The 17,714-nt window shown below is 34.6% G+C and overlaps 1 protein-coding gene across 1 annotated transcript in view; it reads left to right on the forward strand.

The window, feature by feature from the left end:
• The window catches only part of HDAC9 (histone deacetylase 9), an 853,144-nt gene extending 844,797 nt beyond the window's left edge, over nt 1–8,347 (forward strand). The window contains exon 35 of the mRNA XM_054692408.1: nt 7,242–8,347. Coding sequence (XP_054548383.1) covers nt 7,242–7,281 — 40 coding nt within the window. The 3' untranslated portion in view covers nt 7,282–8,347. The remainder of the gene's footprint in view (nt 1–7,241) is intronic.
• The last annotated feature ends 9,367 nt before the right edge of the window (nt 8,348–17,714 follow it).

A 17,714-nucleotide genomic window follows, 5' to 3' on the forward strand; every position in this document is an offset into this window, starting at 1 on the left:
AATAGATCAAATAAATATATTACTGAGTGAGAAAATCAGGCAACCAAAATGATATATGTGCACATAAAAATAAAATTTACGTGAAAGAAGAACATGTTCCCACAAAACTATAATGTATAGCTTTAAAAATATACTGTTAATGAAATAATGTACATAACAGGCATAGAGTTTTTTTCTTTTGAAGAGGAAGAGAAAATAAGTTATAGGGGTTAAATTAAATCGATAAAGTAAGAAATTATGTTTAACTAACAGGTGGTCAAAGTTAAATTTTAGAAAATGATAGAGCTAAGACTTGAACCCAAGACATCTACCTTGAAATACAGACTATTTTCTAACTTGCTGTGCTACTAATACTACTTCTGTGCAGCAAAAGAGATCATTGGTTGGCTATGTATATGTATATTTGATTCTAGAGAGAGTAAGAAGCAATAAATGGACTATTTTCAAAAAAAGTAGTTAGTATCAAATTATTTTGAAGGGGAAAAAGGAAAAAGAAGCATCTAATAGAAAACGTTATAGTACCTGCAACCCCCATTTTCAACATTAAAGGCTCCCCTTCAGTCACTGAGCAGACGGCACATACCCTATTCACATCCCCAGAAACTAGGCTAGGTTTGTAAGCATAGAAAGAATTCACAGATCCTCAACCAAAGGGAGATGTTTGTTTCTTCCTTCAGTGACCCCTGGTACATTTTTCCACACACCACTATCTCTGTAATTTCTGCAACAGTTGAGACCTGGATGTGGGGGCCAGGGGAAGACCATCCTGATGCACTGATCTAGAAATAGGTCGCTTCACAGGAAGCTGGCAGAACAGGAGACCCAACTCTCCATCCCTCCAAAAGATCAACAATTAGACAGCTATCCATAAGCAAAACCAGATCTGGGAGAACTTCGGAGTCTACTTAAGATCTTCTGAATGTCCATAGACCAATAAACCTGAAAATATTGATAACTTCACAAAAAGAATGGCCAGATTACTTCATTTTGTCTGCATTTCTCCATACTCCAGCTGTGATTGTTCCATGCAAGAGGGAAATTTAGAGTGAGTTCTCACTAGGACAGGAAGAATGGAGTGAGCACCCAGAATCCCCAGTCTTTCAGGACAGAGCAGGAGATGCCCACTTCAATTTTACCACACTTATAGACTGACAAAGCTAAGATATACAGAGATTCCAGTAACAAGGAAGGATAGGGACTACCAGTATTTATGCAGCAGGAGTGATGATGGCTTTAGTGACCTTCTGTGCAGGGACCTCAGTAACTTTCACTGCTGAGAAACCAATGGCCAGGGCAGCTGCTTCAGACACCCTGAAGATCTCACTGTTTTGTTTTCAACCCATAGGTTTTCGATTCACAGTTGCCAGTCCCCTGGTACTTCTTCACTCTTTCTTACCCGCCCAGTCCAGGATACCTCCTGGCAGCCCACCCTAGTCTTTATGACTGCATAAGTACTAGACACCAGCCTCAGTCCTGAAGATGACCCCCAGTACTATGCCTGAGCACCTACATGCTGCTGGCCTGACTTCCATTACTAACCTCTACTATCATGAGTGCTTTCATGGCAAGACTCTGCAGCCATGGAAGAACATGCCAATATCCAAAGCCTCCCCTCTGCTCACTATCAGCCAGGATTTACCCCATCTCTAGTCACTGGTCTATACTACTAAGCATGCCTGCAACTGCCCTTCCAGCTGTGCACCTGCACAACCCCCAGCCCATCTCCTATCACTAGCTTCTACTATTGTGCTGGGTACCTAGAGACACTCACAGGAAGAACTTTCATCCAAAAGAATGCACTCTGACTACCAATGCTTGTGGGCCTAGAACTGGCCATAAAGCCTATCAGTGGCCTACACCATTGGACATTGGACTTAATTACAGCTAGTATTGGACTTACTTACAGCTAGTATCCCTAACTGTGCATTTGTTTATTGCTAACCTGAGCCCCAATACCAACCTTCACTGCCATGCACCCTTGACAAACACAATAGTATGGACTGTAAATAAATATCAGAAAGAAAACTGAAAAGATCACAAATAATGGAAATTAAACAACACACCCCTAAACAACTAATGGATCAAAGGTGATATGAAAAGGGAAAAAAAATAAAAATAAATTAAATGGAAACACAAAATACAAAATCTGTGGGATGCAGCAAAAGCAGTGCTAAGAAGGAGATTTACAGCAACGAATCTCAAATAAGCAATAAAAATCTCAAATAAGCAATCTAACTTTGCAGTGTAAGGAACTATACATAGAATTGAATCCAAAGTTAGCAGAGGAAAGGTGATAAAAACTAAAGCCAAAATAGATGAAACAGAAAATAGAAAATCAATAGAAAAGGTCAATGAATGTAAATGTTGGTTTTTTGAAAAGGCAAAGAGGAGACATTACAACTGATACCACAGAATTACAGAACATCATAAAATTACAATAAAGAGTTACACACCAACAAGTTGGACATCCTAGAACATAAATTCCTAGAAACATACAATTAAGACAGAATCATGAAGAGACAAAAAAAAACTGAATAGAGCAATAATAAGGAGATTGTATCAGTAATCAAAAACCTCAAAGTAAAATACAAAGAAAAGTCTACTACCAGATGGTTCCACTGGTGAAGTCTACCAATCATTTCAATAAGAACAATGTCATTCTTTCTCAAACTCATGCAAAAAATTAAGAGTCAGGAAATAGTCCCAGACTCATGTCACGTGGTCAGTATTACCCTGAGGCCAAACTCAGATAAGGATATTACAAGAAAACTATAAGCCAATATCCCTGGTAAAGATGCAGAAATCCTCAAAATACAAACAAACCAATTTCAATAGCACACTAAAAGGATTGAAGGGATCACAATCAAGTAGGGTCTATCCTTGGGGTGCAGTGATGTTTCAACTTAACAAAATGAAGAATAAAAATTCGTGTGCCTCCCCTGGTGGCACAGGCGGTTGAGTGCTGCACTGAGAAGCTGTCCGCAGCCTCTGCAGCGCGGGTTTGATCCCCGCCAGGCGGTGAGGGTCCCACACAGCGCAGCAGACCTCTCCTGTTGCACCCGCTGCTCCCCTCAGCAGTGTGTTTCATCAGTCTGCCTGTTCTGCTCCCCACTCTGTCTCTGGTGAATCTTCTCACCCTCCCGCATATCTGGCCTGTGCTCTGGTTCTTGTATAAATAAATAAAATAAATCTTTAAAAAAAATTGTATAATCATTTCAATAGATCCAGACAAAGCATTTGAAACAATTCATCATTTTTCATGATAAAAAATGGTAGAGAAGGAACACACTCAACATAATGAATATCACAAATGATAATCAATGATTAATGATTATCACATTCAATAATAAAAGATTGATAACTTTCCCTGTAAGATCAGGAACAAGACAAGGTGCCCATGCTCACCATACCAATTCAGCATTGTACTGGACTCTTAGAGTAATTAAGCAAGAAAAATAAATAAAAGTCATTGCAATTAGAAAAGAAGGTATGTTTTACTTGGAAAAGAAGCAAAGGATATCTTTGTTGATGACATGATCTTGTACATATATAATCATAAAGGCTCCACCACAAAATTGTTGGAACTAATCAATGCATTCTGTAAAGCTGGAGGATACAAAATAAAATCTATACACCCAAAACTATAAGACATTGATGAAAGAAATTGAATACACAAACAGAAGGAGGGACAGCTTGTGCTTATGGATCATATAAGGAGAAATAACAGTTAAAATGTCCATATTACACAGTCATCTATATATTCAATGCAATCCCTATCAACATTTCAATGACATTTCACAGAAATACAAAAAACACTATATATATATATGTGATCCCCAAAGACCCTAAATAGTCAAAACAACCTTGAGAAAGAGCAAAGCTGGAGGCATCGCACACCTTGATTTCAAACTGAGTTACATAACTATAGTAATCGAAGCTGTATGGCATTTGCATAAAAACAGACACATAAACCAATGAAACAGTTGAAAACCTAGAAATAAACATATAAGGTCAACTAACCGATCATAAGGCAAACAAGGATATTCAATGGGGAAATCATAGTTCATTCAATAGATGATGTTGGAAAAACTGGATATTCACATGCAAAAGAGTGAAATTAAATCCCTATCCTATACCACTCAAAAGATTTAACTGAAAATGAATTAAGTACTTAAACATAAGGCCTGAAACTGTAAAAATCTTGCACAAAAACATAGGTAAAAAACTCTCTGATTGGTCATGGCAATGACTTTTTGTATATAACACCAACAGCACAAACAACACAAATAAAAGTAAATAAGGCAAATTGCATCAGACTGAAAAGCTTATGCATAGCAAAAGAAACAATTAAGGAAATTAAAAGGCATCCTATGAAATGGAAGGAAACATTTGCAAACCATATATCTGATAAGGGGTTTATATCAAAACATATATGGAACTCATATAACTCAATAGCAACCAAATCCCATTTAAAAAAAATCTCATTTAAAAAATGGGCAAGGGACCAGAATAGACATTTTTCTGAAGAACACTAAATGGCCAACAAGTCATAAAAGTTGCTCAACATCAGAAATCATTAGGGAAAAGCAAGTCAAAACCACAGTGAAATATACTTTATACCAGTTAAAATAGCTAATAGCAAAAAGACAAGCCATAATAGTTATTAGTGAGGATATGGAGAAAAGGGAACACTTGTGCACAGTTGATGGGAATATAAATCAATATGTCAGTATAGAAAACAGTATAGAAGTTCCTCAAGAAAAAAAAAAAGAACTACCGTATAATCCAGCAATCCATCTTCTGGCTACTTAACCAAACCAAACCAAACCAAAATCACTATCTTGAAGAAGTATCTGCACTCCCAGGTTCACTGCAGCGTTATTCATAATAGCCAAGAGATGGAAACAATCTAAGTGCCCATCAGTGGATGAGTGGATAAAGAAAATGTGATATACTGAAATTCTGTCCACCGTAAAAATGAATGAAATCCTGTCATTTGTAGCATCAGAGAAAGACAAATACTATGTGATTTCACTTCTTGTGAAATTCTAAAAATATCAAACTCATAGAAACAGAGACTAAATTGAAGGTTATCAGGGAGCAGGGAAGATGGGAAGATGTTGGGTGAAGTGCACGAACTTTTCAGTTGAAGATCAAGAAGCTGCAGGAATCTACTGTACTCCATGATGACTATGGTCAGTAATACTCTATTGTATAGTTGAAAATTGATAAGAGTAAATCATAAATGTCCTCACCATAACAACAAAAAGAAATCGTAATTAAATAACAAGAAGGGTGTGTTGAACCTTATGTCGTAAAACTTTTGTTTTGTGTGTGTGTATTTGTGAGATCAACCTATTGTGCACCTTAAATTTACACAATGTTATATGTAAACCACATCTCAGCAAAGCAGGGAAAAAATGGGGAAAATTCAGTCTCTCTTGAGCACCTAATTTGAATATACCATAACTATGTTATCCACATGTTCTCACATGTAAATAAGCTTGCATGTTTACATATAAATTAGCTTAGTTACTAAATGTTTTCCTTAACTTTTATCTTAGAATGCTGATCCTTTTGATTGGAGAGAGTTTAATAGAGCATGACTCATTTAAATAACTTTTATATGCCAACTCTAGACACTTTCTCACAGTCTCCTTATCCTGCACACCCTTGATCAGGCTAAACCTTTCTAAGATTTTTTTTTAGTATTCTATTTGGACTCATTTAGAAGTTTCTCTTTTTCTAATGATTAAATAATGAATAGCTAATGTTTTTGATTCTTCAGAGGATGTTTTAAGATCTTTTTTATCACCATTACATAAAATTCTTTCAGTAATTTAAGTTTTTGATTAAAAATGCTAAGTTAAAATGGCAGCTACTTTATTTATAGACATATTACAATCTAATTTTTTTCTTTGTAAATCTCTAAAATACCATGGCTAAATAGTTCATTTGTCTTTATAAGGATGTGTGTTTTAAACATAGCTTTTTTCAATATAAAAATCATTACAGATTTATATTACAGGTTAATAGAATACTGACGAGTTGATAAACAATATGAAAACCACCTACCTATTATTTCACTGCCCAGAGAGAACCATCATGCAAATGTGGTATTCCCTTAAGGGAGTACAGGCACAACTGTAGCTGTGTGCCTTTGAATAAAACTGCATGTGTGTGTTAGATCACAAAGGGACAGATTCAAGTATAAAATAACTTATGTCCCACAGTACTTGTGGTTTAAAAGTCAGTTTTACCGCCTTTATGTTTTTTTCTCTTGAGAGCGTATAAATCTTCCACCTTTATTTTTTTTTTAATCTTCACGAATTCTGTCAAGAACATCTTTTTCCTCACAAGTATCACACCTGAAAACACAGCCTCACAGAAATGTAGTCACAATATTAGCCGCTACAACAATTAGCAAATCACAGGGCTCACACTCAAACTCAATTCTCCCAGCATCTCAAATCCAGTATCCTTCCCTTAACAATTCAGCTTCCTCATGTATTTGTATTCCTGCTACAATTTGTACTTTTGACTAAATTAAAAATCATTCTAAAAGTTTGCCTTAAAATACCCCCAGAGTGTTACTAAATTAAGGTTAAATCTCAAGTATAAATTTCCAAACAATTAGTTTTGGTTTTGCCCGAGCAGAACACCCCACAGATGATGACGAATAAAAACTATTTACACAGTACCATAGTGCATTTCTTGTAAAAACGTTGGGTCTGTAGCAGCGATTTGCTAATCAAATTCAGAATTTGATTTGAAATGCCTCCGGCAGGCAGCCAATCCAGTTATGAAAGAACAGAAGCAAAAACCAGGGCCCTGGTGAGTCTCCTTCAGAAGCTAGCTGAGTCCTTTGCTCTTGTTAGCGAACTGATTCCATAGGAAATCACTGCCATTGCCCCTAAAATAAAATATCATAGTTAATTTTTTCAATAAATTATCGGACTCTACTAGACACAAAACATGTACATTTTGGAATCTAGAGTTATAAAATATTCTGACATGTTTTAATATAAACAGGAACATTTCCAATGATTGCTTGGATCTAAAATGTTTTTCCACTTGACATTTGTTTATACTTCCTAGGAAAGAAACTCTATTTATGGATAACTGAATAACACAAATAAACATCAGAGAGAGCTGAAAAATCAGCTTTGATTATGCATGAAAATCTACAATGTCATTGTGTACTCTTATGCCGTATTCTGATTGCCTGTTTATTTTTACAGAACTGCTGGTGAGCCTATGGAAGAGGAGCCAGCCTTGTGAAGTGCCAAGTTCCCCCCACCCCGATATTTCCTGTGTGTGACATCATTGTGTATCCCCCCACCGCAGCACCCTCAGACATGTCTTGTCTGCTGCCTGGGTGGCACAGATTCGATGGAACATAAACACTGGGCACAAAATTCTGAACAGCAGCTTCACTTGTTCTTTGGATGGACTTGAAAGGGCATTAAAGATTCCTTAAATGTAACCGCTGTGATTCTAAAGTTACAGTAAACCACGATTGGAAGAAACTGTTTCCAGCGTTCTTTTAATATTCTGGGTGACCCACTCCCAGGCTCAAAGTATGAACCAGAAATATCCAAAACAGCATTAAATACTGTTAATTGCAGAAGTTATGACAGCCAGCGAAATTTTGGGCAAAACCTGAGAAATAATCATTCCTGACATTCTGATCAGGTTTTTATTGGGTAATTTTTTGTCAGTCTTAAATTGTTTACAGGATTTGTTTTCAGGATGAACAAATAGCAATTCCGGACAGATTGCAGGATTTTTGTTTTGTTTTGTTTGTTTTTTTGGCCTTTGTTTTAACACACAGTTCAACTCTGGCTAGCAGAGTTCAAAATGGAGGAGCTGGGATGAGGGTTTTTTCAGTGGACTAAACCACACTATATCACAAAATCCAAATGCCAAAGGAACCTCGCACACTCTATGTAATGATGCAATATTTTATGTCACATTTTGAGAAAAATTTCCCTATTTCCTGAGCATCCCTCTCTCTGTTCTCACACATGGAGCTTTGCAATTGTATTTGAGGATGAAACCCCCACCCGCCTTCATACATCCTTTGTCCTGGTGACAGTAGCTCTGAGCATATGTCCCAAAGGGAATTTTCGGTGTCTTTGAAAAGTGCACAACTTTTCAAAGATGGTCTTAATTTGTTCCAAATCTATCAAGAATTTATTCTCACTTTTCTTTTTCTGCCTGCCATCATTTCCTTTCTTGTTCCCTTTCATCCTTCCTTCCTGTAGAAAAGCTGAAGACTATCCATAATCTCCCCTATTACACAGAAACTTTGAGGGTTTTTAAATTAATTAATTAATTTTTTTCTTGTCCAGGTTAACACAGTTGCTTGGTCTGATTGTGCTCTGTTAGCTATGAAACCGTTGAGGTGAACATGGCTTATACAATGTTAATGTCACTGAATTTTTTAAATCTTTGAAGTGTGTTAATGAAGGCATTGCCTGTTTAAAGTCACCTTGAATTGAGTTAACCTTGAGGTTGTGCCTTCATGTAAAAAAAAAACAAAAAAGCAAAATACTAACTTAACCTTTATATACGTTGCCTTAGTGTCAAAGACTAAAATTAATGGATTTTTTTTTTTTTGAGATTAAAAGCAACTTACTAAGTAAGAGGATAAATACTTATCCACAAATTCTATTTCAATGTTAACTCAAACACCTAAAGACATTGATATAGAATACCTTGCAGTATTTAATATCTGACAATACTTTGGAAAGAGTTGATGTTTCTTTTTATATATTTTCCTAACTCAAAGGATATATTAAAGCCATAAGTGAAGATTGTCATGCTTTTATTCAGAAATCTGAAAGAAACCTTAATTAAAACAAGGTTTTAGGGAAGGCCATGATATGAAAGATATGGAACAATATGGTTTTAGTTAAAGAGGACTCTAACCTGTAAATCAAAGATGAAAGATTTCACTCAAGTAGAATTATATAACTCCTTTTGTTATACAGTCAGACCATATTTTTCATGCATTTGGTTTTTTTAGGATTACCATTTTAATTTTAAAGACTTTTATTATATATACAAGAATGGCTCAAAACTTGTTTTAACATCTTAGAAATTTGAGACACCCTTTGAAATAGGAAATCTGAAATGGAATGTAACTCAGTATTACGTAAAAATTACTTTCATTGCATAAGGGTAAGGTCAACCTAGATTCACAATATAGATTTTACAAATCTTTAGTTTTACAAAAGAATTAATGATATTTTCAGAGAAATCCATGCCAATTATATTTGCTAGCTCTTGCTATTTTGCTATAATTGCTTGAAGAGATTTACTTAGAAAAACCAAATAGAGGAGCCAAAGATTAAAAAAAAAGAAAGAAAGTTTCCCTCTTTTAAAATGGAAAGTTATTTCATATTTTAATTGGAAACATAATTGTGATGTTTTGAAATGAACTTGATAATCATAAATCTCTATTATTACTCTTCAGTACTCCCAGATAGTTTTTTGATGTTGAATAAGAAAATGAAAAGTATAATGCAACCATACAAGTTTTCTGAAGTTTCCTACTGCATATTTATGCACAGCCTCAATCTGATAAAGTCAAATCACTAGAACATCTCCATGGTTATTTAGATTTAAAACATGACACATTAATGAGTTAATCACACATCCTTCCATGTGATACCGTACCCAATTGGTGGCAATTCACATCTTTAGGATACATGGAGAGGCAGATAAACTATGGAGAGGATTAATCACAGCTGAATGTAGTTGTAGGAACAGAATGCCAGTGCTTTTTGATTATACCATTACAAGATGTAGTGTAGCCCTCAGGGACAGAATGGAGGCTTTTGGAGAATATCAACACTTCTTTTGAAATAGACCAGCACTTTTTGAAAGGGCAGTCTCATTTGGTACAGTTTTCTTCACTTATACATTTAATTTTTATTGCTCACAATAGTTTCCAGGAAAGGGCTATTTAGAATTCCTCTATTTGTATTATCAATAATATATTTCTTTCTGATCCATACTTTGAAAGATAATCACAGCCCTTTCCTACAATTTCATAATATATTCTAGTAGATGAATAAATCTTATGGTTTTGAGAAACCTATTATCAAACAATGCTAGACATTTAACAAGATTGATAACAGGTACAAAAAAAAACATATAAAAAATATCTCAGTTCTATATTTAAATCCAGGCCTATATATTAAATTGAAACCCACAAACATTAGTGTCAGGTAATGAATAAAATGGACCTCAACTGGTAATAGAGCTATTTTAGCATTTCTTAGTAAAGGGAAGAACATTTTGTAATAAAATATTTTAATAAGGTAGTAGCATCAACAGTGGAGCTAGAAGTCACCTGCTTTGGGTGAGAATAGAGATAATTATGAAAAATTACTACAAATCACATTTCCATTACCAATTCTAGGAAGTAAAATCTTTGGTTTTTACTACAACTCCATGCATAACATACATCTCTCACTGACAACATGGTGCCTTTGAAAGCAAGACAGCTGAAGTGACGATTTCAGAAACTATGGGACAGCTCACTCTTAACAATTCAGTACTGTTTTATTTCCAAAGGTCTTTCATAAAGTTTTGTGGATCTACTGGTTTGGTTTTGTTTTTTCACAGACTCCATATGGAAATAAAATTGAATGATCATGTAGAAAGACTCCTGGGAGAAAATTTATTTTCAATCAGCACTTCTATACTTATTTTTCATTCCAACATTTATTTTTAGGACAAGTTATTTAAGTATTCCTTACTATTTATCTTTTAAAAGTTTACTCTCAGTTTATCTCAATGAAAGTATTAAATGTTTAAAATAGCCACAAAACAAACTAGACAAAAGTTTCTGTCTTAAAAGTGATTCATTCTGAGCTTGAAATAAACACTGTGTCAAAGTTTGACATTGTCATTTCTAGCAGCATCTATCTTAACATTCTTTACCAGCTTTAGGGATGACATAATTTGACTTGTTGAGAAAAATAAGAAAAAGAGAAGTAAGAAACAACACACCTGTCCAAGTATTCCATAAAGAGGGCATTTCACCTCTCTCAAAGAAATGGAAACCAGATCATCTGTGTTAAGAAATGAAGGCTTTTTATTGCTGTCTTCAAAACCAGTCATTAACTTGGTCATGATCATCATCAAATACTCGATGTGTTCCCAAGGGACACAGTTATATTTTGGTGTCCTGCAGTATTCTGTACTCTTTGCTGCCTTTTGAGTGAAGTATTAAATATCAAATTCATCAAAACACCATCACTGAAAAATACAAGTGCCTATGTATGGCTTCCTTTTCTGATCCTATTTACATTGAAAATCACAGCCCTTGCCTCCTAACAGCTTGCTTTGACTCTGTGAAATGCTTCTTGAAGCATACCATGATTGTCATGTTGCCAGAGTATATTTTTTCAAATGAACATGGTATATACTCCCATAGGACTGTAGAACTTGGTTTCTCTAAATCAACTGTAGTCGGTTTTTTTTCTATGCAACAGCCGGCTTTATATAATGGATTAAGTGACAACTGAATCAGTTATTATATGCTGGAAATGGCTGAGTCAAATCAATAAGTCAACTTATTGATTTGGGGCTGTTTGGACTTGATATCAGTGATAGAGTTATAGAATTGCAACAATTTCCCAAACCATCCTAAGTCACAGGCTGGAACATTTAGATCCACAATGAACCCACCACAGAGTGCCAATCTTTCTAATTAATGACTTCCTTTCCAACCCTCCCTTTTTCCTCTGTCCAACTACAAATACCAAGTTCCATATCTAAACGATCAGAATAATTTCTTAATTCTCTACTTTGTTTCCTAAGTAGAAATAAACTTTACAAGTTATTTTTTGCAATACCACTAGGTATGATTCTTTTAATGTCACTTTATATAAACATCCTCATAGATACTCTTTCTTTTTAGTCTCTTCCTTTCAAGAATCACTTGGTTGTTTTTTTTATTATTCTTTTCATAAAAGTTAATTATGTTTTGGTGTGCAATTTTTGAACAGGCATTTTATTTTATTAATACAGAATTTGTTGTTTCAAATGTAGTTTTATAGCATTCTTGCTACTACCTAATTATTTTGTACTAGTTATCCCATAGAGTTTATAATTTTCTTGCCATTGGATGATGTCTTTATCAGACAAACCCACAAATATTAAATTCAACATGAGGAAAAGTGACAAAGAAAAATTTTAAATCAATAAAATTTAGAAACAAGATACTTTACAATTATTCAAAGAAAATTTTAGTCCTTTTATGTTCCTGTTAGAGTCATAGGCACATTAAGGACAAATGTTGCAACACTAAATATAAGAAAGAGGGTCAATTATTTGGTGGGATATTTTGGTGATATCTGGCAAGCTTTATGGTAGTAGCCTTTTGTGGAGTTGACCCTTTATGTTAATTTATGGAGAACTTGCAGCAAATTTTTGCTATTGCTTTTATTAACATTACTCATTTTAAATTGAGTAATAAAAGATGAACTTAATAACTAATAACTTTAAAATTAAAATTATATAAATATGAAAAAGTGCAAAACTATACTAAATCATATACACTATTGTAAACTAATGTTACCTCAATGCAAAAAAAACCCACTAAAGAGAAGAAACACACACACACAATATATATATATATATATATATATATATATATATATATATATATGAAAAAAAGATGTCCCATGTGTATGCAAAGATTGTTTTTAGATAAAAATCTCCTTGTACTCTTCCTAAGTTGTAAGATTCTCAAACTCTTTCTGGATAAGCAATGTGAGTGTTTGTGTCCACAACAGCCAGGTTATAGGAAAACTGTTCAGTGGCTACTGGGCGTAACTAGCATTCTGTTAAAAATGAGTGACCATTTTGTAGATTACAACCTCAACAGTTTGTGTCATTTGAAGGCAAATGTTCTGGTATTTTTAAATAAGATGGGCAAGGCAGGCAGGAAACCAGTATTTATTACTCTTGTGATTAAACACTCTAGACCAGGCTTGTTGACGTGTATGCCAATAATCGAAGTTTCTGGCTTAGTGAAAATGAAATGTCTTTTCTATTGTGGTCTTATATCTATTTTGGTAATAAGATCAGTTTGTTGTTCTCTGTGCACCAGTGGTTTTGCCCTTAATTTTTCTGGCTAGCATTCACCAAGATCTGTCATGCAGAGCTGCTGAAAAAAATACATGTTGCCAAACTCCTTTTCATGAAATTGTGCTGCCAGTGATGTTTTTCCAAATGTGAAAAATAATTATCTAATAAAGGACTAATACCTAATAACAATACCAACACTAAACATGCTCATGAAATCTTCACCTTCTGATTCCTCTTTTTGTATTTGAAATATTAAATGGAAAATTTGATGGTGTGTTCCAAATTATTGTTGATGTTGCTAATGTCACAACTATCCTTCAAAGAGGATGAAAGATTCATTTTTGTCTTGTGTTTTCTACTGAATTAGAATTTCCTCTAGTCCTAGTATGAATAAAAGCTATTTGAAATAAAAGTGTTCTTATTTTTCTACTTCCTTGGTGGCTACCATTAGTATCTGAATACCAGATATTTTTAAAATATTTACTAAATAGAAGCATTATAATTATAGAAATTATAAATAAAATATTCATAAAATATTAACTGTAAAATCACTGTGACATGCAGTTCCACGTTCAAAAAACAAGAGGGATTTTTACAAGTGAATTCCCTTTATAATTATATAAGGATTCACAAATAGAAGAAAAAGTAGCAACAGCAACTGTTGTGTTGTGTATTTTGCTGGTCAGGATAAAGAGTAATAGTAGCTAAGACTAATTAAGCACTAACCATGTGCCGGTACTCTGCTGAGTACTGCACCTATCACATGAACTCTTTATCATGCATTATTACTCCCATTTAATAAGAACTTTGAGCATGGAAAAGGTTAATTCCACATATTCACTGTTACAGATAGTAAGAGAGTGGTTAGATCCACACCTATTTCTATCTAGCTCTAAAGTCTATTCTCTCGGCCTCCCCTGGTGGTGCAGTGTTTGAACGCTGGGCTGCGAAGCTGCCCACAGCCTCGGCAGCACCAGTTCGATCCCTGGCCACCTGCAAGAGTCCCACGTGGCACGCAGACCTCTCCTGCTGCACCCGCTGCTTCCCTCAGCAGTGTGTTTCGTCAGTCTGCCTGTTCTGTTCCCTGCTCTGTCTCTGGTGAATCTGCTCACCCTCCCGCACTTCTGACTGTACCCAGTGCTTGTATAAATAAATAAATAAATAAAATCTTTTGAAAAAAAATCAACCAAAACCAAAAAAAAAAAAAGAAAAGAAAAAAGAAAAGAAAGTCTATTCTCTCTCCCAAAGTCATACATGATATTTCAAGGATGGCATACTGAAAACATTCTTTAGCTAAAAAAAAAAAAACAAACAAACCTAAAAACAAAAAAGACCCTATGACTCACCTTCAAAAACAGACAGAATCTCAGTCCCTACTAACCTTACAATTTTATTAAATAATCATTTTACATGGACCTGGTAATTGTGGCTAGGTTTGTACAGTAAATACAAGTTGCAAAACAGTTCTTTTTTCCCCCAATTTCAACATCTTTCTTTAATCTAGCCAAGAACCCTAAGATGTCTTTGGAATACATATTCCAGAAACTCTTGAAATCCATTCCAAGACCAATACTTATTTTTATATTCTATCACCCCCTGCAGTGTTTAACACTAAAACATAGCTGTTTCCAGGGGACAATGGTTTGGGTTCCTTCTGGGAAAAGATAGCAATATTTTGTCTAACATAAAGTAAACTTGAGATGGAATGGGTGGGTAAACTCAGCTTCAATGGTAAACACCTTTGGTTTAATCGGATTTGTCAAATGGCAAATGTTACTTCATAGTTCTTTGTTTCTTTTAAGTTTCTGTGGTGAAAAGCGAGCAGTTGAAAGTGTGGAATATAAATAAAAAATAAGAACGAAAATTGTAGTATTATTTTTAAAAAGTTTGTAGTTAGAAATAGAAGTCTAAAGAATTTAATTACTTAAGACTTTTAAAGTTGTTTAATTCAAAGTACTTCCAAATATTCTAATTCCTGCTTAGCTTTATACTATCAATACCAATTCCTGTGGTGCTCTCCTTGACTATAAATGGACCATTCTTCAGATACACCAATAAGTACTTTGGAAATTATTATTGCAAATGTCATATGAGTAGGAAGTAAGATTCAGGAAAAGAGGGGACTGGATTCCTTTTTAAGATCCTTATAAACCTGGAGATATAAGAAAATAAGACTGCCTTTAACTTAGATCAAGTCAAGTTTAAAATTCTTAGTATATCTAGAAAAAGCGCTATTAACATCTATTTAGGCTCTTGAAACTTAGCACATTTAAAATCTGATGTAGTCCCACATATATATTTTGGTTTTCCCCAGAAATAATTTTTCCACAATAATTAGATTTAAAAACGTAAGATATGGGACCTCCCCAGTGGCGCATGGTTGAGCGCTGGGCTGCAAAGCTGCCCGCAGCCTCTGCAGGGCCGGTTTGATCCCCGGCCCCCAGCAAGGGTCCCACATGGTGCACAGACCTCTCCTGCCGCCCGCTGCTCTCCTCAGCAGTGTACTTCGTCAGTCTGCCTGTTCTGTTCCCTGCTCAGTCTCTGGTGAATCCTCTCAGCCTCCCACACTTCTGGCTGTACCCAGTGCATGTATAAATAAATAAATAAATAAATCTTTAAAAAAAAAACAACTTAAGATATGATACAATAAATTACAAAGAAAGTCAAGGAAAAGATAAACACCTGGGATTACATCAAACTGAAAAGCTTCTGTATAGCAAAGGAGACATTAACCAAAACAAATAGACACCCCAGTGATTGGAAAAAATATTTGCACTCCATGCAACCAATAAGGAACTGATCACAAAGACATTCAAAGAACTCACACAACTCAACAAATACAAAGTAAATAATCCAGTCAAGAAATGGGCAGAAGATCTTTAAAGCCATTCTTCCAAGGAGGAAATGCAAATGGCCAACAGACATATGAAAAAAATGTTCAACATTCCTTATAATCAGGGAAATGCAAATCAAAATCACATTGAGATAACACCTTACACCAGTAAGAATGGCACACATCAAAAAAAAAAAAAACTTACAACAATTGTTGGCGAGGATGTAGTGAAAAAGGAACACTCCTACATTGCTGGTGGGAGTGAAAACTGGTCCAACCATTATGGAAAGCTGTCTGGAGGCTCCTCAGTCTACTAAAAATGGAGCTACCATATGACCCAGCAATTCCACTACTAGGGATCTACCCAACAGACATAGAAACATTAATTCAAAAGACCCCCTGTACCCCTATGTTTATTGCAGCACTATTTACAATAGGTAAAACCTGGAAACAACCCAAATGCCCAAAAATAGATGACTGGATCAAGAAGATGTGGCATATATACACAATGGAATATTATTCAGCAATGAAAAAAAGGTAAATGCATGCCATTCGCAGCAATATGGGTGGAACTAGAAGAAATTATGCTCAGTGAAATATAAGCCAGAAGGAAAAAGAAAAATATCAGATGTTTTCACTTCTAGCAAGAATATAGGGGAACCCAATAAGACATCAGTGTAAAAAAATAACAGTACAAAACACAACAAAGCAAAAACAGACAATTATACATCAGAGACATCCTGCAGGGGAGGAGGAGGGAGAGGGATCAGAGGGAGGGAGGGAGGAGCACAGGGGACTGAGGTGATGGTGCACGGGTGCATTGGTAAAGGAAACTCTATGCAGACTATACCTGAGAGGGTGGGGGGAAGCAAATATTGTTTAAAAATGAAAAATGCAAAAAATAAAATACATTTTTCTCAAGCGCACATGGATCATTCTCCAGGATCGATCACATACTGGGGCACAAGACAAACATCAACAGATACACCAAGATTGAAATCATACCAACCATTTTTTCTGACCATGAAGGCATCAAACTAGAAATAAACCATAAAAAGAAGGCAAGGAACTATCCTACCTCATGGAGATTAAAAACCACACTACTGGAAGACCACTGGACTAACGAGGAGATCAAAGAAGAAATTAAAAAATTCTTTGAATTGAATGACAAGGAGGACACTAATATCCTAAATGTATGGGATGCAGCAAAAGCAGTAATAAGAGGAAAATATATAGCAATAGAAGCTCACATCAAAAAACAAGAAAGAACTCAAAGAAACAACCTAGTCTCGAAGCTCAGAGATCTAGAAAAAGAACAACAAAAAAACCCCAAAACCAGTAGAAGAAAAGAAATAATAAAAACCAAAGCAGAAATAAATGAAATTGAAACTAAAAAAACAATCCAAAAGATCAATGAAACCAAGAGCTGGTTCTTTGAAAAAATCAATAAAATAGACAAACAAAAAATTTAAATTAAAATTAATAAAATTAATGTTTTATTAATATTTTGATAATAAATTCATTATATATTTATAAAATTTATTCTTAATTGGTTGTTTCATATCCCTGCTTCTTTTTAAAAATGTATATTTTTAATGCACTGTGATAATTTTACTCCTTTGTTAAACATTTGAGTAAAGATACTCAATGGTATTTATTCTGAGAAATTATTTATTCTAAGAAAATTTATTTATTATTTATAAATAAATATTACTTATTCTAAGAAAATAGTATTTATTCTAAGAAAATTAATAGCTATTAGACATCCACC

The sequence above is a fragment of the Talpa occidentalis genome, unplaced genomic scaffold (genome assembly GCF_014898055.3).
Source record: "Talpa occidentalis isolate TD23 unplaced genomic scaffold, MPIMG_talOcc4v2.1, whole genome shotgun sequence".
Classification (NCBI taxonomy): Eukaryota; Metazoa; Chordata; class Mammalia; order Eulipotyphla; family Talpidae; genus Talpa; species Talpa occidentalis.